We start from the raw sequence: 22,535 nt of genomic DNA on the forward strand, positions 1-22,535 counted from the left end.
CTACAGGGGCATAAGTATGGGGGCACTACTACAGGGGCATAAGTATGGGGACACTACTACAGGGGCATTATATGGGGGCACTACTATAGGATTTCCTTCCTTTCAAATCAAGGGGGTAACGTCGGCGTATCTAAATATATTTTGGGGTAAAAGGTAAAAAAGTTCCCTCACCCCTGCCTTAGACTTACCTAGGAGGCTGATGGCCACTGGATCTGTGTTCGATGTTTCTCGTTTTTTGTGTGAGCACGGATATTAGATGCTTCCCCTGGGTGTCTCTAAGCACTGCAGGGTAAGTGAGTCATTATTATATTATTGCATTTGCGATTCATGAGAAATCGCAAGTGCGATGGCATGATCATACCGATCTGAATCGGACCCTTTGTTTGGTATGTATTACTAAACATTTATTGTTAATTGGTAAATAAACCAATTGAATGTTGCATAAATGAGTACAATAAATGCAAGAAAAACTATTATATTAGTTACATAATTAAATCTTAAGAATTAAATAAAACATCCGATATTTTAGCTTCAATTCCTTCAGTGATAGGTCTAATTTTAAAGATTTCACAAATTTTCACTCTGTACTTAATCATGTAACATTATTATCTCCTGTTTCTCATTTCAGATTAATCCCATCTTTTCTGGAACTTGAGATATGATCGGTCTTGCAGTCTCACCGGAGAGCTCGCTAGTGGATGAGCCGGTGAAGATCCAGGTCTGGGGTCTCCCACCACAACAGATAATCACCCTGAGAGCATGGCTGGAGGATGAGAAAGGGCAGATATTTTCCTCCAGAGCTTTCTATAGGAGTGATATGGAGGGGAAAGTAAACCTAGAGAGCTCGCCAGCAACTGGTGGAGATTTTGAAGGTGTATATCCTATGGGACTGTTCTGGTCCCTGAAACCATCCATCCCATTCCTAAGGCTGATGAAACGTGACGTCATGGGAAGTCCCTTCTATATTCATCTGGAGCTGTATTCATATCAGGTGATAAGGCCACTTCCTGAAGAAACTCCTGATGTTAGTAAAATTGTGGAAAGATGGTACGTCAGTCCCGGGGTACAGAGAATACAGATAAGAGAAGGTCGGGTCAGAGGTGCCCTATTCCTCCCACCAGGTAGGCAAATAAACCACTTAATTGCAGTAGCAGTTATGCGGGTTAAAAGTCACTGCTTGGTCAAGTAGGTTTAATTCCTGCATCAGGAGTTTGTTTTACGCATTCTGATTACAATTGACTGTGGAGTCCCCTATATTAGCAGAGTTGACTGGGACAACAATCTAAGCCCATAATCCATTAACAAGGTTGAGTAGAGTGCAACACTTAACAGTACTCTGGGACTAAAGAATACTAGTATTGCATGCTGGGTTGTGCAGCTATGGTGCGTGAGAGGCGGTTAGTTCACACAGGAGGCAACTTAACCAGGTCTTAGGCCCGTATTAAATTAGAGGTGAAAAGCCAGATCGGCAAAAGTTTTCGCCGATAAGCAGTTTTCGCCACTTTCCAATGTATTGCCCTATTCCAGGACGTTTTCACATGTGCGAAAACTCCATAGGCAAAAACAGGCGAAAAAGTTTCTCCACACAAAGGCAGGAGAAAAGATGTGCAAAATCCCTATTTTTGAGTAAAAATGTAGGCACTAGGGGCCTGATTCAGAGATGGACGCTGTGAAAGAGCGCTCACTCTGAATCAGGGCGTTTTTTTTATTTTGGAGCGGCCTCCTGGCTGCTCGCATAGCTGTGGGTGACCACCCACAGCTATTGCGAGCAGCCAGGATGATGGTCGCGATGGTCAAGACCAACGCGACCATCGGGCTTGCGACGAGACCCTTGTGGTAGGGTCTCGTGGCCGCAAGCCCCAGAGAGCTTCTGGCTCTAATAGAGCCGAACTCTCTCCCACTGACATCACTGGTGATGTCAGTGGGGCCGCCCACAAACGGCAGGCATTCGCATGGGAACGCCTCCGTTTGTGAAGCCACCCCCCCGCCACGCCTACTAAATGGGGCGAGCTGTCGATCAACATCGACAGCCGCCCCTTTTGTAGTGAGCCATGGAGCGAGTGCTTTTCGCGCTCGCTCTGGGGCTCGCGCGTGCGCACTGGGCCACCATCGACCCGCTTGCGAGCGGGTCTGAATCAGGCCCTAGGTTCAGAACCCTTTGGACACCCTCCCCCCCCTAATGACTAATTAGGCAAAAAAGAAAGTTATCTTAATACCCCCTAAAAAAAGGCATGTCATTTCTGGGGTGAAAATGTAAAAAGTGTTTGAAAATGGGTATAAAGTACTGGGTCAGGTATTTTGGGGGGCTGTTTATAGGATTGCAGGAGGCTGCAGCAGGTGTATTATTTAAAATTTGTTTTAAATCTGCACTTTACAGACACAAAAATACACTAGTAACCATTTACATGTTCCCCCAATTTAACTACTGCAACTATTTTTCACAAAAGAAATTGCTGAGACCTGAGACTAACCAGTGTAAACCTCTTATGTTACTTTATTGAAACAACTTATCAAAAATAACGACACAGACAACTTCATTGCAATTTAAAAAATTAGATCAGCATTTATTTGAAAAAAAGCAAAGGTAAAATCTTAACTACTACTGGTGGCGGTAAGAAAGATGCGGCAGCATAAACAATGGCCAGATCGCCTAAGGCAAATCCACTACCTCCACCATACTTGCTGAGCCAACTGCCCTTTAAGCAAATAAACTATGGTCTCCAAATCTTACGCCAAAGGGGCCCGGCCAGTAAGCCAAAGCAGCTGACCCCAATATGGTAAAATCAGCCCTGTATTGAGAAAGATTGCACCCATAATTAGTTGCCGGGAAATGCCCATTGTCCTGCCGTTCTTTCCCTCCACGCCCGACGCCACCTCCCAAAAGACGGGCCCGCCACCAGCACTAAACAAGACTGCCTAAAACCTTAAAAATGCTCTCCAAAAATAAGAACACCCCCTCCTCCGTAAGATCAATGCCATCTGGGCGAAACAGGTGAGTATCCTGAAACCTGATGAAAGGATGTCTCACCACATAACCCCCTCCTGCCAAAACATGTTCAGACACAAATGCATCCACGTTATGCCTCGCCTTATCCATGACTACACCAGGGAGAGACCCACGCCAGAAAAGATGGGGAATGTCGTCTGACCATACCACCATGCACCACGGCCACCAGCTACCAATCGTTTCAATGTCCCTCGCCAACTCGTGCCCTAAATCCCCCAGGTGTAAAGCTAAAACCCCTGGGGGCCCGCAGTGCGTCGTAACGTGCGACAAACAATCTAATAAGGAACCCCACAACATCCCCCTCCGCCCCAGCCATTGATACGGTCAATGCCTGCAAACAGCTGAGGGTCATGAGCAAAAGACGATTTAGCCACCCAATGCACATAGGAATCATAGGCGAAACTAGAGATCTGGCAATGGGTGGTCCCAGTTTTAGCACGTCAGATATTGTGTTACTGTTTATTGTAAAAAAAAAATTGTATCACACACACACCAGTGGCGTCCACCCCCACTGTGTTATCCTGTGTGGGGAGGGATGTTGTGTGTGCGGCGTACCCGAGCACCGCCGAAAAGTGGGCATGGCCTCATGGACAGGGAGCATGGTCACTTGGGAAGGGGTATGGCCTTGCCGCCTGAACCCCAGTAGTCCGGTGTGGTGGGGGGATGCTAGAGGTGCAGGTGAGCACTGTGCAATGCCAGCTCCCTCACACTGTCAGAAGCCGAGTGCTGCACTTAATGCTACAGTGCAGCACCCAGCTCCTGTCACCTTGGTGTCACCCCTCAGTCTGTTTTTTGGGCCCCAGTCAGTTTGAAAGTCTTTTCTTACCTATATGGTGGTTTCTCTGCAGCGGGAAACCTCTGAGGAATTTGAGCATCACTGGGCAGTGTCTTCAGCTGGTATTCACTACTCATGTAGGAGATCACATTGTCTGGAAGATGCCTGTTTACGTAGAAATATAACCCATGTCATTATCATAACCAGATAATATATACTGTAGTAACAGAAGCTTTTGTGCAGGAAAAATGTGAATTTCCCTGATCAAACTTCTGTGTCTCTCCAAGCTCCCCTGTGTTACACCAGACCCCCAATGTTTCCATCCGTAGCCCCCCCCCCCTGTGGTTATCCAGGCTCTCTGTGTCTTTTTATCACCAGGCCTCCATGTCTCTCCACCTCCAGGCCCCCTGGTCTCTCACTAGGACCCCCTGTGGCTCTCAGCCCATCTTGCCATCCTCAGGCCCACCTGTGGCTCTCAGCCCCATTCCCCCGGCCCCAGTGTGCGTTTCTCAGCTCCATTCCCCCGGCCCAGTGTGCATCTCTCTGCCCCAGTGTGTATCTCTCAGCCCCATTCCCCCTGGCCCCAGTGTGTATCTCTCAGCCCCATTTCCCCGGCCCCAGTGTGTGTTTCTCTGCCCCAGTATGCGTCTCTCTGCCCCATTCCCCCAGCCCCAGTGTGCATCAGCGTCGATCCCCAGCCCATGTCACCCCAGCCCTGTGCAGTCAGCTCCAACCTTCCCCCTCCAGCCCCCTGTGCAGTCAGCTCCAACCCTCCCAGCCCCCTGTGCAGTCAGCTCCAATATCCCCCCCAGCCTTCTGTGCAGTCAGCTCCAACCCCTCGCCCCCTCCCACCTCCCTGCAGTCGCCGCGCAGCAGCTCACCCAGCGGCCATTTTTTTTTTTTTAGGTAAGCTTCTGCGCATGCGCAGAGGCTGCAGACTAGAGCTGCCCGATCGGAGCTCAGCTCCGATTGTGGCAGAGCGTGTGGGAGGGTGGAGGGCGGCTGCTGGTCACTGCCCTGGATTGCAGTGGGCGGGCAGCAGCGGTTTGGCAAACTGGGCTAATGGGTGGTCCTGTGCACCCCCAGACCACCCCCCAGTTTCGCCTATGATAGAAATGACCCACTTGGGCTCCTGAAAGTTAAATAAAAGACAATGTTAACAAAAACCACTACCTTTAACCGGGAGAGTAAAAAGGAAGAAATAGAATAGGGGGAAGGGGGGGGGTAACTTGACCCGAGCTAAAAAAAACTGAACAACTTGCCCGGATAACAATAGCCAATCAGTCTCCGTGGCTCAGGGGAAAAACAGGGGAAAATCCCTCAGGGCTCCCACTGAGGACGGTGGCGAGCGGCTATAAGCATCCAAGTTAAATTTACAATAATAATATAGCCAATTAAATTAACTACATAAAGTGAACAAGGCCCAAGTCAGCATTTACGAGCGCACGTACCGCTTAAATGCATCAGATTTTTAGCACCCGAGGGCTTTAATCGCCGGTATAGACCAACCAGCATTAGCTGCAGCGGTAGCTGCCCCAATCCGGAAGGAGTGAGAACTATACACCCGGTGGAAGACCAAGGGACAGAACACATTTACGGAGTATAGCACGAAATTGATACATCATCAACGGCGAACCATCACGATGCCTCAACCACGTGCCAGAGCCTTTGGGTCAGAGTACCGCATATTCCCTGGCCCAAGCCAAGGGGCAAAGACGCGCATCAGGTCAAGGTGCCAGCGACTCCCAATGACCCTGACCTAATTGATCGGTTTTAGACCGCCGAATCTTGCATAACACTGAGCGTGAAATGACAACATGCGATGGAGCATTATGGGACGCGGCGACTAGCTCGCTTAAGTGAAAAGCGCGTGACAGGCCATCGCAAAAGCGTGCCGAAACAATGCGATCTCATATGGAGAGACAAAAACTGAAGACAAAACATTCACAAACTGGACAAGCAACAAAAACGTAACATGCCTACGATGATTATCTGGTACCGGGGACAAGCGAGCCCATCCCTTTACCGCTCTGTGAACTTAGAAAAACTTAGATAAATCTCGACGTTTGTGTAAGCGCAAGAAAAACGAGACACCAGCAATTACGAGCGATATAACAGACTTGGACTTACCAGAGGTATACAGCCCCCCAGATAAAGGAGAAAAATATCTAGTAGCTTACTTCTGGCATGACTCCCACCGAGTCCACGTAGACTTGTAGAGTCCCAGGGGCTAACGACTGCTGAGCCAACCCCTCCATTCCGGACAAATAACCTGCCAACAATGAGTGGGGCAAACATCACCAATCAAAGCAGCCATCGGTGCCAACTCCCTGAATCTTTCCCACTGAAAGCGAGACAGCGCATCTACAATGGCATTGTACACCCCCGGAACGTGATGCACTACAAAAAAAATGTTTTAAATTCCAAGCAGCGCAACATGAGCTGTGCCAGGAGGCGCAGAACCGGCAATGACGTAGACCTCTGATGGTTAATGGTATGCACCATGTCACAAACTCTCGGGCGGATTGTGGATGCAACCCGTATTCAGGGAATTGGCTAGACCTATTCCTGAGGGGCAGAGTCTAATGTGCCGGCGGTATTCACCAGGGACTCTCGCAAGAAGGTATGGACTTGGCTACGTCCGACACACAGGTTGTTTCACGTTAGGTTTCCCTATACAGTAGGAGTGCAGGAGACTTTAGCGTAGTCGACAAGCTGGATCAGAACCAAACAGACGAGATGGTACCAGGGAGGAGGCGTAAACTGGTCACAGGGAGAAGCTGAGGTCAGAACCAGACAATCACCGCAGAACCAGGGATCAGGCAGAATCAGAGTCACGAGCAAGCCAAGGTCAGAACCAATAGTCAGGATATACAAAGGAACACTGGAGTATGGTAATGGAGTCTATACTCTGGCACTGAGGTGCTCCCAGGAACTATATAGGTCAGGTTTCAAGCCAGCGATTCCCTAACCCTGCCTGCTTCTTAAAACTACTTGCAGCATGGCACACGCACCCCTAGGGGGAGCCACGACCATCTGCACATTTTACAAGGGAAGCCCGCTGCAGCAGGCGCCGGGATCTCCCTGCTCGCCAGGACAGGCAGCAGGGGAGGACGTCATCGGCAGCGGGCGCCAGGAGCCAGTGCTGCCGGATCCGGTAAGTGACGACCGGTGTCCGGCACACTGTGACATTACCCCCTCCCCCACTAGGGGTTGGCACTGAACACCTCACAAATGGCTTGTTAGGGAACTTCTGATGGAACTTTCAAAGGAATTGAGGTGCATGAATATGCAAAGCCTTAATCCAACAATGTTCTTCTGGCCCGTATCCTTTCCAATCCACCAGGAATTGAACTGCACCTCGGGACATTTTGGAATCTAAAATCTGTTTGACTTCATACTCCTCTTGGTGATCCACTGGAATTGCAGTGGGAGGGTTGCACTGTCTCGAATATCGATGAAGCACCAATGGTTTCAAAAGAGAGGTATGGAATACGTTGGAAACCCTGAGATTACCAGGAAGTTTTAAACGAACCGTCACCGGATTGATGACCTGAAGAATCTGGAAGGGGCCAATGAACCTGGGAGCAAACTTCATGGTGGGAACCTTTAATTGCAAGTGCTTAGTGGATAACCAGACTTTATCACTGGGGTTCAGTACAGGACTCCCTCTTCTTTTCTTGTCTGCCACCCACTTATACCTGGAAGAAGCTTTACACAAATTCTTTTTCACCTCCCTCCAAATCCTGAAGAACCGACCCGCTGTGCCACCCACAGCTGGGAGAGATACTGACTAAAGAGCAGGTATTTCTGGTGTCATGGGATGTAGCCCATACTGAATGCCGAATGGAGAGTAGCCCGATGACTCATGGTACAAATTATTGTGAGCAAATTGTGATTAGCTGCGACATATATCCGAATTAATTTATCTAAAGTTTGATTTACGCGCTCTGTTTGATCATTACTCTGAGGTATGCAGATGAAAACTCAAGTTGATATTAAAGCATTTACATAACTATCTCCAGAACCTGGAAGTAAACTGTACCCCACAGTCTGAAAGAATGTCTTTGGGAAACCCAGGTAGCTTGAAGATTTCCTTTATAAATGCCTCAGCCAACTTCGGAGCCGACGGTAACCCTTTTAATGGGACAAAGTGAGCGACCTTGGAGAACCTGTCCACCACTACCCAGATTGTATTGAATCCCTGGCAGGAGGGTAGGTCTGTTATAAAGTCCATGGATATATGGGACCGATGATCAGGTACTGAAAGTGGACATAAAGACCCTGAAGGAAGTTGAGGGGGCACCTTATGCTGAGCACAAATGGTACAAGCTGCCACAAAGTCCTTGAAATAACAACGTACAGTCGGGCACCAATAGCTCCTAAGGATCAGCTCTAACTTCTTCACCATTCCTGCATGACCTGAAAAACGTGAAGAATGAGCCCACTGGAGTAACTTAGATCGGAGTTCGGGTGCTATAAATGTTTTCCCTGGAGGGATCTTGACTTTAGTAACTGCAACAAAGCACCCAGGATTTAAATTTGGTTTGTCTTCCTTTACTTCATCTTCCTGGGCAGAATTGAATGCTCGAAACAGGGCGTCAGCTTTAACATTCTTGCAACCTGGACAGTAGGTAATAACCACGTTAAAACGGTCAAAAAACAGCGACCATCTGGACTGGTGATAATTCAGGCAATGAGCAGTTTTCAGATAAGTGAGGTTCTTGTGATCTGTGTAAACTGTCACCGGAAATTTTGCCCCCTCCAACAGATATCTCCACTCTTGCAATGCCAGCTTAATAGCTAACAACTCCTTATCCCTAACTGCATAATTCTTCTCTGGAGTGGAAAACTTGCGGGAAAAGAACCCACAAGAGTACATCTTGCCTCACTCATCCTTCTGTGACAGTACAGCCCCAACTCCAACCGTGGAAGCGTCCACCTCCAAGAAGAAAGGCAGATCGCAGTCAGGTTGTCTTAGAATAGGAGCTGCCATAAAGCACTGTTTTAAAAGAAAGAACAAAGGCCTCTTCAGCTGCAAGAGACCATCTCCGGGTATCTTGTCCTTTTTTGGTAAGTGCAGTGATTGGAGCTACTATGGTCGAGTAGTCTTTAATGAACTGGTGATAGAAATTGCAGAATCCCCGGAAGTGTTGTATTGCCTTTAACCCAACAGAATGACGCCAGTTAGTAATGGCAGCTAGTTTCCCGGATCCATCTGAAGGCAGGACCAGAAATAATGTATCCCAAAAACGTTAGCTCTTTTTGCTCGAAGGAACATTTTTGAAGTTTGCAAAACAGCTGGTTGACCCGGAGTCGTATCAGTACTTCACATACATGCAGGCGATGACTTGTTACATCCTCTGAGAATATCAGGATGTCATCTAGATATACCACAACATATTTATAGAGCAAATCCCTGAAGATGTGATTCATATATTTTTGGAAGACAGCTGGAGCATTGCTTAACCCAAAAGGCATGACTAGTTACTCAAAGTGACCATCACGAGTATTGAAGACTGTCTTCAACTCATCTCCGGACTGCATCCTGATCAAATTGTAGGCCCCGCAAAGATCTAGCTTGGTAAAAACTTGGCTTTTCGGTCGAAAAGTTCAGATATCAGAGGTAATGAAAACCAGTCTTTGATGGTAATAGCATTCAGACCCCGGTAATCTATGCATGGTCTCAGACCTCCGTCCTTATTTTTGACAAAGAATAGACCGGCAATTTGGACTGCCTGATGAACCCGCGCTCCAGATTCTCCTGAATATACTCAGACACTGATTGGGACTCAGGAAGTGAAAGAGGGAAGATTCTTCCAGGAGGTGGCTCTTTCCCAGGTAATAGGTCAATAGCACAATCCCAGTCCCTATGAGCAGGAAGAGTCTTTCTTACTAAAGACATCTCGGAAGGACCGGAATGAAGCTGGAAGCTGAGCTTCCGGAAAAACGACTGAACTCCGAATGGCTCGCTGAGGAGGTTTGACGGATGACAAACAGGAACCATGGCATCGAGGGCCCCATGACAGAATTTGAGGTTCCTCCCAATCTAGCACAGGAGAATGTTTGCGGAGCCAAGGAAGACCCAGGATAACAGGACTCTAACAGCTGATGGAAGTATATAGAATGCTATCGATTCCTGATGGAGAGCCCCAATTTGCATTTTAATCTCAGACGTCCAAGAGTGGATGGTCACTGTAGGAAGTCTATTCCCATCTACTCCGATGACACTGAGAGGTGTTTGAAGTGGCTTAATTGGAATTCCAAGCTCTTGAACTTTTTTAGTCGTAATGAAGTTGCCATTGGCACCTGAGTCCAGAAAAGCCCTAACAACTTCAGAGGACTTTCCCAGGACCAGGGTCACATCAATGGAGCACTGGGGAACTACACGTTTTTTTGGGGTGTGTTGAAATGTGCCTAATCTGACCACCCCTCGATCAATTATGCCTTCCCGTTTCCTGGACGTTTTGGACAGCCGGAGAGAAGATGACCTGGTTCACCACAGTATAAGCAAAGTCTGTTTTTAAACCTCCTTTCTCTCTCTGCGACAGGAAGGTGAGATTTCCCAATCTGCATGGGCTCTTCTGGAGGTTCCACTGGTGCCGTGAAACGAGGAGCGAGATTAAAGGTAAACCGACGAGACTGTTCCTTTTCTTTTGCTCTCTCCCAATGGTTAAGGTCCACCCGGATACACAGGGAGATCAAGTCATCCAGAGAAGTTGGCAATTCCCTAGATGCGAGTACATCTTTGATCTGATCAGACCGACACTGCATGAATGCGGCAACTAAGACTTCGTTGTTCCATCCTAATTCCGAGGCAAGGGTTCGGAACTGCACAGCATACTGTCCTGCGGATTGATTGCCTTGTCTCAGCTGTATACGATAATCAAGCCGGAGACAGAACCTGCGCTTAATGGAGAAAAATCGTGTTCCTAAAGGGGAGCTGCTCCAGAAAAGAGATGTCCCGTCTCTTGGTGATACGTAATCAACAAAAATAATAGAATACTGGAGCGCTACACCAGGTGATACTGATGAATGGTAATGATAAGCTTTACATATAATAACCACTTAACTGATGAAAAAAGTGGTACAAATGTTTTACTGATAATACAAATAAAATTACATATATGTTCACAATAGGGAAGAAATCAATAAGTATACATGAAAATAATAAATGAACTCTAAACAATATCTAGAGCCAGATATTGATATACTTGGATCAATAGTGAATGAATCAGTGAAACTGCATGCATAAAAAAATATGTTCAGATCACTGGTAAAGTTGTTGATATATTCTCTAATAGCTAGAGCGTGATAGTAAGTGACAGATGGCTGTAGATGGTGTTCGTCACAATAAATATTGTTCCTTTTCGATGTAGGTATGACAGTGATGAGAATCCAAGTCGATATGTCTGTGTTTCAGATGAGCGGCGTCCCGCTGATCTGACTCTGTGTTAAAGAATTAATATAGTCTGTTTATATACACGGTGCCCCAGGGTGTGCTTCCCGGGGTAAGAGTACGGCTCTTCCACTGGGAAATGCGGGGACAAAGGCAGGGACCTAGACGTGATGATAGCCCTCCTCTCTATGCAGTATACCGGTGTTTGGGCTGGGTATCCCAGACCAGCACCAGTGAGACTGCCGGAGGGTGGGTGATCAGCCGCCTGGGTAGGGGATGTAACGGTCTGAGCTCTCGCGAACTGTCTGCCATAGATCCCCTCCTTGAAGACACTTACCTCCCCTTGCAACTTCCAGGTGGCCGCTCCTGCCCCTTGCCGGCTAGAGATGTCTTCTGTCTCCGTCCTATGTCTTCCGTCTTCAGTGTGGTGCATGATCGGGGTTCGCGGGACCGCGGGATCTGGATGTGATGCAGCAGCAGATGCAGGTGGTTGACTGGTGCTGTAAGGGATTCTCTCATCTGTTTTACGTGAATTATGTGGGTCTTCCGCCCTTGTCAAGGAACAATATTCTGTTGTTCCTGCTGGTGATACATATACGTCTCCCTTCACTGTGATTGGTGGTTGGTTTACTGAAATTGAAAGGTGTGTTTCTTTGATGATGATCTGAGTGTGTCTGATTGCAGGCTGGAAATCAACATATGTGAGAGCATAGTATGTCTCATTGTACAGAAAGATAAGAAAAAATGAAATCAATGTTCTTGGTTAAATACAAGATATAATGTTTCTAAGTAGTTCTAAGGTAGTGGTCAGGGAACTGGGGTAAATTACCCCACATGGGGTAAAAATTAAATTCCTGGGTGTAATGGACGGACAGCCGGGCATGCATATGAATATAGAATGATTCATATGCATGCCCGGCTGTGCCGCAGGGAGGCTCTAAGCCGGATGCCCCCTGAGATGTTATTATCAGCGGGCGCCCGACTCCTTCCCTGCAGCACCGTGTTAGCCGGAGGCTGGAGTTCTCTCCTGAACTCCAGCTTCCACCTCGCTCCATGCGCACTATGGGAAAGACGTCATGACACCTCTCCCATAGTCCGGAGGAGCCGCCAGACGGACAGGACGGTGGCGGATGCAGGAGCAGGGATTAAAGTAAGTGTTTTTTTTTTTTTGTACAAGCGGCACTACAGGGGCATAACTATGGGGGCACTACTACAGGGGCATTATATGGGGGCACTACTATATGATTTCCTTCCTTTCAAATAAGGGGGTAACGTCAGCGTATCTAAATATATTTTGGGGTAAAAGGTAGAAAAGTTCCCTGACCCCTGTTCTAAGGGACAAAAGCTTACTGCAGCTGCATATTGTTGTGTCCTAACACCTGAACAGTGAAAGGGAGAGGGAAGGGGAAAGAAAGGGAGGAGGGAGGGAACGTGGGATTGTTGATGCAATACATGTAGCAAAACGATGAGAATGAATTACAAATGATCTCATGATGCTTATCTGATTAAATATATATAATTGATTAAAAGGAAAATAAAAAAAGGATACAGAGCAAAAATCATCAATACAGATGTGCCCAGCTAGTTTGTTGTTGAAGGCGCGCCATTCAGGCCTCTGAGTCGCGCCATAGAACATTACGTGATGGCTGGACTTGTGGCGTACCGTAGTATTCTTCAACTAAGGATACGCTACAGCATGTAATACAGCGCTTAACCGCTGGGTGGGGAGTGCTCCACTGTTGTAATTTGTACTGAATACCATACTGTTAAATTGGATGGATATCACATTCACGCACTGTATAGTATTTGCATGTTCGCACAACCAATATTTTTAATATCACATACATACAGTAAGCTCTTAGAACGGGACACAAATCAGTACACATATTGTACATAACTGTACAGTAGTGAAGTTGCCCGAGTTGTTATCATGGTATAAACGATACTATAGATTAATGAGATGCACGCACAGCTTTCACTGAGATGGGATGAGTTATTCTCTAATGGTGGGGTACTATGTATATACAGTACAATATGTACTAGTACTGTATAATAGTTGGAAAGGAAGACAATTTTTTTTATTATTAAAAACAGCAGCGGGTGGGTGGAGTGCACAAGGATGAGCCCGCTATATGTGGTTCGTAATATAGCTGGCTTGTGGGCTAGTGGTTAGGTGATCGCTTTGCAACAATGCTGGTCCCGGGTTCGAGCCCTGGAAAAGAATCATTTTTTTTTGCACTGTTGGCTCTGGACACTATAGTGAAACTACTGTAGTAGTGTTGTTGTTAAAAAGGCTGTTTAAAAGTAAGGCATTACAAACTGATTGTGTATTTAAAAAGTCCAAATTTGCATCAGTGTCTGCGCTGTAGTGGCTGTCATCTCCGAGGGGTTACAATGGGATTTCTTGCGCATGCCCAGTGGAGGGGTTACAATGGGATCTGTGGCGCATGCAAAGTGGAGCCAAGCCATACGCCATGTAGCGCTATGCCATGGCGCATGGAAGATCATTGCATTGCGCTTGCCCAGTTGTCTGTATTACTAATGTACTGTATGCGGTTGAATTTTCACACTTGCGCCACTCTCTGCACTGTCCCAGACTCGGACACTACTGTATAGTAATTTCATGACTTCAGAAACTGCTAGTGAGCTCTGTTTGAGAGAGTCTCTGTATTACAAATTGACTGTGCGTTTAAAGTGCAAACTAGTGATTTCATGACCAGTAACTGGTAGTGGGCTCTGTTTGAGAGAGAGGTCTCTGCATGACAAACTGACTGTGCGTTTAAAGCACAAAATTGCGTCATTGTCAGCATGGTTGGCACTGTGGTGGCTGTCAGCCAGCTCCGAGGGGTTATGGCATCTCTGGCGCATGCCCAGTGTAGGGGTTACAATGACAATGGAATCTGTGGCGCATGCCCAGTGGAGCCAAGCCATTGCTATGCCATTGCGTATGGAAGATCATCACTGCGCATGCCCAGTTGTCTGTATTACTACAGTATGATGTACACTTGCGCCACTCTGCGCTGTCCCAGACTTGTACACAATAATCATTTCATGACTTCAGAAACTGCTACAGTAGCGGGCTCTGTTTGAGAGAGAAGTCTCTGTATTACAAACTGACTCTCTAAATGTCTTTTTGAGCAAACCTCAGTGCCATTTTTGGGTCATATTATCTCTGGAGATTCTCTTTAGATGGTTCCTGACAAACTAAAAGCCATTTCCGAATGGCCTCAGCCTTGTTCGCTAAAATCCACAGAGCATTTCCTAGGGTTTTCAAATTATTACAGAAGATTCATTCCAAATTGCTCCACATTGGTTTCACCAATCGCGGCCCTCACTAAGAAAGGGGCTAACCCTTCTCATTGGTCTGCTCCTGCTGTACAAGCTTTCCAAAAGTTAAAGTCAGTATTCTCTACAGCACTAATCCTCCGCCAGCCAAAGCTTGATAAACCATTTACTGTAGAAGTTGATGCCTCTTCAGTTGGGGTAGGAGTGGCACTATCCCAGACCGCCGAAGATGGGAAAACCCATCCATGTGATTTTTTTTCACGTAAGTTTTCTCCTGCGGAAAAAAATACGCCATTGGAGATCAAGAGTTACTGGTGATTCACTTGGCACTGGAGGAATGGCGGCATCTCCTGGAAGGAGCTAAATTTCCAGTCACTATTATTACAGACCATAAAAATTTAATATACCTCCAGATGGCTCATCGTTTAAATGCTAGACAGGCTCGTTGGTCTCTTTTTTTTTTTTCCAGATTTGACCTTAAACTCCAATTCCGTCTCTGCATTTAAAAAAAAAAAGCTGACGCACTTTCTTGCTCATTTATATCTACACAAGAGGAAGAGGATCAACACCAACTTCGTCCAGTCTTGGACCCCATTGTGTTTGCTCATACTCGTACTCCACCACCTGGGAAAAATTTTTGTAGCTTTTTATTTATGGAAAAAACTTTTAACATGGGCTCATGCTTCTCTCTTGACTGGCCATTCTGGAATTTTTAAGACCTACAAGTATCTCCAACGTTCATACTGGTGGCTCACTATGAAGGAAGACATCCAAAATTTTGTTTTGTCTTTTGTGTAGTGTGCTCAACATAAAGTGTCTCACAAGAAGCCGTTGGTCCACTACGCCCCTTACCAGTACCAGTCCCTCTGTGGACCCACGTCTCCATGGACTTTATTTCAGAATTACCCAGGTTCAAAGGACATAACACAGTGTTGGTGGTGGTGGATCGCTTCTCCAAACTGGCTCTTTTTATACCGCTTGTGGGACTTCCGTCTGCTCCTCAATTGGTGAAGATCTTTATTTGAGACATCTTCAGGCTACATGGTCTACCAAAGGACCGGGGTGTTCAATTTGTAGCCAAATTTTGGAGAGCGTTATGCAGTACCTGTGGCATCAAATTAAAATTCTCCTCAGCTTACTACCCTCAAACAAATGGTCAAACCGAGAGGGTGAACCAGAAGCTGGAGACCTCCATTAGGCTTTTTGTTTCCACTTCCCAGGATGACTGGGTGGATCTCTTACCATGGGCAGAGTTTTCACATAATTACAGATATCATTCTTCTTCCAAATCAACTCCATTTTTTACTGTCTTCAGTAGACATCCTCGAATCCCAGATTTTCAAGATTTACCTGCAGTAGAGGTTCCGGCAGTAACCAATCTGGTAGAGTCTTTTTCAAGGCTTTGGGAGACAATTCATCATTCTTTGAAGCAAACGTCTAAAAATTGCAAGAAATTTGCAGACAGAAGATGTCTTGCAGTTTCACTGCTTAGATTTGGAGACAAAGTTTGGTTGTCCTCCAGGAATATCCGGTTGAGGGTACCTAGCATGAAATTTGCACCGTGCTTCATTGGTCCTTACGGCATCCTCAAAATTCTTAATTCAGTGTTGTATAACTTGGAACTTCCTCCACAAATGAAGATATCCAATACCTTCCATGTGTCTCTCTTACATCCATTGATTCTCAACCAATTTCAACCTTCTTCTCCTAAACTACCTCAAGTACATACCCAACAGGGTACAGAATTCAAAGTGGAAAGATTTCTGGATTCTAGACATCGATTCAATGGTCTACAGTATCTCATTGACTGGAAGGGGTATGGGCCTGAAGACAGAGCTTGGATAAAGACTTCCAATGTCCATGCTTCTCAACTTGTTCAAACTTTCCATAGGAGGTTTCCTGATAAACCTAGTTTGTGTCTGGTGTCCACCCTGAAAAGGGGGGGTACTGTCAGGGTTTAACCTAGGATCGGCCAACTCTTACCTCCGTGCTGGCTTCCCCTGACTTCTCGTATGGTCAGACGTCTGATGCGGAGGCGGGTGATGCACTGAGTATTCTGCCGTAGGCGCTTAAGGACTTCCATGGTTGGCCTTGTGTCTTGGGGATCGTGGTTTCTGTCATGGGCGCCGCCATGCAAGTCCTCCTCATCTGACAGTGCCTCCAACCAATGGTAGTATGGTTTGGATCAGCTGACGCTATCCTCCTATCAACTGCTACCCCTGGATATATAACCTGGCCCCAGAACACCAGGAAGTTGCCTGAACAACGTTTGTCCTTCCTAGTGTATGCTAGTCAAGTTCTCATTCCAGGTTCCTCTGAGATTTCCCCTGTGTTCTCTCTAGTGTGTTTTTGACCATCTCTGCTGCAGTACTACTCTGTGCTATCTTCAGTGCAACAGTGCGTCATTCCATCTCAGCCTGTGTGCAAACTCTGCGCTACCTTTAGCACAATAGTGCGTCTGCCACCTTAGCCTGTGTACAAATTAGCATCTCCTTCTGGAGCAACAGTGCATCTTGCCACCTCAGCCTGTGTACAACTTAGCATCCCCTTCCAGAGCTACAGTGCGTCATATCACCTTTGCCTGTGCTCAAAACCAAGGAGTCATCCTTCAACGCAATAGTCTGTCTACACACTTCTACCTCTGGGTACCTCAAATACCAATTTCTAGTGAAGTTGTGTCTCCTAGCGAGGCATATTCCTCGCGCCACCGTCTGTGTGTTTCTCTATTCCCACAGGGTTTGGATACCATATCAAAGGACCATGACCTGCCTACTGGGTGCAGCTAAAACCCATATCCCGATTGGTAGAGGTCACTGGTGAATACCTCCCAGCAGGTTAGACTCTGCACCATTGATAGGGTCTCGCTAACGTCCAAGCCCTGTGGATGATAAGATTGTACATTCAGGCCTCTCACCTCCGATTTCTTCCCTAACCTCGGACCTCAGCTTCCAACCACTCAGTGGCAAGCGTGACACACTTCTATAAAAGGATCTGCATTTTCACAAGTCTTGCACCTGCAGTCTAATCAGCCTGCCCTTTAAGTTCGGTGAGTAATATTTACTCTGACATGTATTTTAGACTGATTAGTCATGCACAATAATGCAGTTAAGAGAGAGCACATAGCGATTAACCATTTAATTACATAACAGCCTGTAAGAGGACAATGTAAGGAGTATTTTAGTATGTTGCCTAGTGATTACTTTTGGTTTATGTCTCAATGATGTAATTAATCCTTGTTAATTGATTGGCTGCACACAAAATAGCTTCCTTATATTATGTAAATTTGTATAAATAAACTAAGGAAACATGACTAAGGATTTGTATTGTATCCTTATTTTATAGGCGACGGTCCCTTTGTGGGAGTGGTTGATATGTTTGGCAGTATCGGAGGTCTAACAGAATTCCGAAGCAGTCTCCTTGCCAGTCGTGGTTTTGCCTCTCTTGCTTTGGCTTATTTTGCTTATGAGGATCTTCCAAAATCTCTAGTCCATGTAGATCTAACATATTTTGAAGAAGCAGCTCAGTATCTGCAAAGTCATCCAAAAGTAAGTGATAATTCTTCCTGTATGTAAGAAAATTAAGCCTTAAATATTTATTTTACTCATACATACATACATACATATCTATTTTGTGATATGATCGGGGTAGAGGGTCCCTCTCCTGGGGTAGATGGACACCTCCTTACACACAGCAGCCAGGAAACAGCACTCCAGTCATGGGTTTTTGTGCAAGCTGGTCGGCACCAGTTTTTATTGTGCAACACCAATAATCAAACAAACCAAACATAAAACAAATGCTAGCCCGTCTGGGCACTGACTAGACAGGTAATTTTCCTCTCTACAAGTGGCAAGGCCTACTGCCTCACCACAAGCACAGTACTTCCAAAAGGTCACAGTGTCTCTGAACAAACCTCTGTGTCTGTTCTCCCCATGGTGTGTGAGACACTGCATCAAAACTCTTACACAATGAATGAAAAGGGCTAACATTTTTCCACCCCCTGTGCAATGTCCTGTCTGTCTCATTGTGGCTGTAGCACAGTTCATATTCAAACACCCACTGTCATTCCAAGTGCTGCCAAACATCACTGGCAGCTGGTGTGGTTCCCCTATTTGAATAGTGACAGAAGGGATTGTGTTCCTACAGAGGTGAGAGGAAAATGTGTTAGAACAGCAGTGAGAGGGGAATGTGCTACTGCACAGGTATGGGAGGAGAATGTGTTAATATACAGGTGAGGGAGGGGAGAAGAATGTCATATGTGTTACTATGGAGAGAGGGAGGTGAATTTGTTACTACAGGGGTGTGCTAGGGTAATGTTACTCAATAGGTGAGGGTGGGTAATGTGTTACTACAGGTGTGAGGGAGGGAGGGATTGTATTTCTACAAAGGTGAGGGAGGGGAATGTCAAATGTGTTACAACATGGACGAGGGAGAGAAATGTGTTACTATAGAGGTGAGAGAGTGTAATTTGCCTGTACACAGGTGAGGGAGGGGATACATAGCATGATCTTAAAAGGGCTCCCCAGAGTTGAAAAAAAAACCACATACATTTGTCCCCACACAGAGCCCATTCATGTTATGCCACAGAGAGCCGATTCATGTTATGCACACAGTAGTACCCCTTATAAGCAGTAGTAGTGCCCCTTATACATTATGCCACACAATAATGCCCATTACACTACACAGTAATGCCGCTTACACATTATACCACACAGTAAAGCCCTGTACAGATTATGCAACATAGTAGTAGTGCCCCATATAACACATTATTCCACACAATAGTAGTGCCCCTTACACATTGTGCCCCCCAGCAACTCAACTCCCCATGTCTCGCAGACCAGCAGCCAATCAGGAGCCACCACTGCTGATTGGCTGCCGGGCCGTGAGCTTTGATTGCTTCACAACCAGCGGTGCTGCCTCCATGTCTGCCTGCCTGTGCACCAGCTGTAATCAGCTGGCGGGACAGCTCCAAATCAACACTGCTGACACACGGGGCCCCCCTCAGTGGCCATGACTAGACAGGCCCATGTTGTGTGTGCGTGTGTGAATGGGTGCAGGGGGCGTTGCGGGCCACAAAGACAGCTCAGACAGCATAACAGCAGCACCCCTTGCACCCACAGTAGTTACGCCACTGTGTGGAAGTATGTGAGCAAACAGTGGGGTCTTCTTCAGGATCAATGGAATGGGGTTATAGGTGAGGAAAATGTAAACAAATAAAGGCTGCAGGTGTACTTCAGGGTCCAGTCTTCAACCCCGGCAATGTTGGGTATCCCAGCTAGTAGTAAGTATCTAAAGTACCCGGTTTCACCCAGGTAGACATCAGCTTGTTATATATAACACTTGTCGGCATTCTGAAACATACATGTGGAGAATTTAATGCGGTCAACTCACAGGAAAACTAGCATCCTGTGTTGGTAATGTTACTGTTAATGTTCGTTTATGGTTGGTAATTGGGACTGGTCACAAAATGGCTGCCAATCCCAATTGGTATCTGATTGGGGACATCTACATACTGTATGTCAGGACTGCTGGAAAATGTAGTCCGATGGAGACTGCTATCTCACTGTGGGCCTGATGCAGGGGATAAACTTATTGTCGCTGTCTGTTGCAAGCGGGTAATGTATGCAGCCCGCGCCTGCGTCATGAGAGTTACTGCTGGGGAACGCAGAATGTATTTGTGTGCACAGAGGAGATTTCAATGGGCGTTCCTGGGTGCTAACAGGAGGGTGGCTAGTGCCAAATGTGGGCATGATGCGGTCAACAACTGCGTATTTTTCTGCAGTAGCACTGATTTGGCGTCCATGTTCAATGTTCGATGATGCTTCTTTACATGCAAAGTGGCGTATAATTGTACATTATCATTTTAGCATGGATTGTGACATTTTATGCTTAATTGACTGGGAGAACTTTTTACTTAAATTTATACACTCCATATAGTAGTCATATGGGAGTTTCTATAATGTCCTAATGTATGTGTGATGCTGTCAATCCGTCAATGAGGAAGCCAGGGCAACAAGTCAGGCAACAATTTCTTGTACTGTTTCCTTTCATGAACCTTTGGAAGGTAATGTGGCATTGATCTGCATACTGCGCATTTCCTTGCCAGAAATAAATATTTCCTGGTAGTTCTTAGACAACAGTTCCATTCTTGGCCCCATTAGGAGAGGTATAACGACATGAAAGATGACAATACGGAATACACTCTTTTTTTTTTTTTTTATAAACCTTAATTATGGACATTACAAATCTATATATTATAATACATATATGGAAATAGAGTCACAGGATAATAATGGTACAGAATGTTTTTTTTACTGAAAACACTGTAGTAATTGTGATCCATAGGTTCCAGCCATGGGTTCTAGCAGAAGCTTCAGTCAATGTAGGGACAACTTTTTTTTTATAATTCTTTATTTTGAGTGGTCAAACGTAATAGAAATAAACACAAAAACAATGTGCAACAAAAGCCCAATACGGACCAAATTTCAAATATAGTTAATAAGCTAAATGACAATAAAAAAATGTCAGTTGACTCATGTAAGGGGAAGGACTAGAGGGAATATAGGACAAAAGGAGGGGGTGAGTGGAGGCTGCCCATGGGTCCACTCACGAACTGAATACTCAAGAGAAAGGGGATGTGGGTCTATGTTCAGCCAGCAGCTAGGGAGCTCAAATTTGGGAAAAAAATGTCCTCGATCATGGAGGTAATAACTTATCTCCTCCATGGCCACAACATGCCAAATCTGGGACTTAAGAGCAGAGAGGGAGGAACGGGGGCGAAGCCTTTTACCAATTTAAGCTAATCAAGCAATGTTTGCTCCTAATTTTCTGGAAATTTGCCAAGGCCTGATTAGCACAACAAAGATATCCAGGGATCTTTTGCTATCTGAACCAAAAGGGGACAATATTCGGACAAGTCCACCATAAATGGATCATAGTACCCTGCAGCCACAACCCCGCAAACAATTGGGTGAGGAGGATGGAAACATTTTGCTAAGTCTCTCGGGAGTTTAATACCACCGATAATACATTTTGTATGCAGTCTCCTTTATTTTAGTTGCAATAGAGCTTTTGGCAATCCCCAGTCTCATATCATCCCAGGCCTCCTCATCTTGAGTGTGTCAATCTGATGTTCGATCACACAAGTGTTGGAGCATGAACTCCTCTCTCCATGTTGTATGTCTTTCAGGTGTCAGGAGCTGGAGTTGGAGTGATTGGTATATGCAAAGGAGCTGAGTTGGCTCTGGCTATGGCCTGTTATTTGCCCCAGGTTCTTGCTACAGTCTGTATCAATGGAACAAATGCTGTGAATTGTAATAGTCTTGCCTATGGTGATTTGCTTCTGAATGGAATTCCCCACTTAGGAGAAGCAATTCTGGTCACAGACAATGGAGCCCTAAAACTTGGCAAGGCTCTCAGAGACCCAAGAAAGGCAGAACACAAGGACTCCATACTTCCCCTGGAGAAAGCCAGAGGTCCCATCCTCTTCCTGGTGGGAGACCAAGACCAGAGCTATGACAGTTTGTTTTTTGCTAAGGAAGCAGTAGCCAGGGCAGGAAAGTATGGAAAGAAGGATGTGTACATGCAGTGTTACCCCGGGGCTGGGCATCTCATAGAGCCACCAGGTTCCCCCTTATGTCCAGCGTCAAAATCTCCTTTCTTCTCACTTCCCGTGTCGTGGGGAGGAGAGCTCCTGGCTCACTGCAGAGCACAGGAAGTCACCTGGAGAGAGACACAGGACTTTCTGCGCAGAAATATACCTTGCGTCCTCCGGAATAAATTGTGATATTTTTAATTTCAGCACTTGAAACCAGTTGGCAAAGAGAAGGTGGTGAACCAGCCATCTCTGCCAGAGCCATGCTGAAGATTGCAAAGAAGTTTTTTATTTATGGATTGGTTTGTAGGGACTCGATGACCCCTAACTCACTCATCTATGGTAAAGCTATCCTAAGTAAATACTCTTATCTGATCTAAGCATTGTGTGATCAGGTCTACAGGTGCTTAGAACTAATCACTTGAGTAACACTTGACATTACCTAAGGTATTACGTAAAACATTACTTGACTCGTTCT

General features: G+C 46.0%; 1 protein-coding gene across 1 annotated transcript; it reads left to right on the forward strand.

Moving 5' to 3' along the window:
- Positions 1-631: 631 nt before the first annotated feature.
- On the forward strand, positions 632-22,249 carry LOC148439487 (acyl-coenzyme A amino acid N-acyltransferase 1-like). The gene is made up of 3 exons (XM_088464683.1): positions 632-1,121; positions 17,809-18,011; positions 21,653-22,249. Exons 1-3 carry the CDS (start codon positions 659-661, stop codon positions 22,247-22,249), a joined length of 1,263 nt encoding a protein of 420 aa, XP_088320809.1. The 5' UTR covers positions 632-658.
- Positions 22,250-22,535: the final 286 nt, after the last annotated feature.

Source organism: Taudactylus pleione, unplaced genomic scaffold, assembly GCF_031769625.1.
Source record: "Taudactylus pleione unplaced genomic scaffold, aTauple2 ptg001750l, whole genome shotgun sequence".
NCBI classification, from domain to species: Eukaryota; Metazoa; Chordata; class Amphibia; order Anura; family Myobatrachidae; genus Taudactylus; species Taudactylus pleione.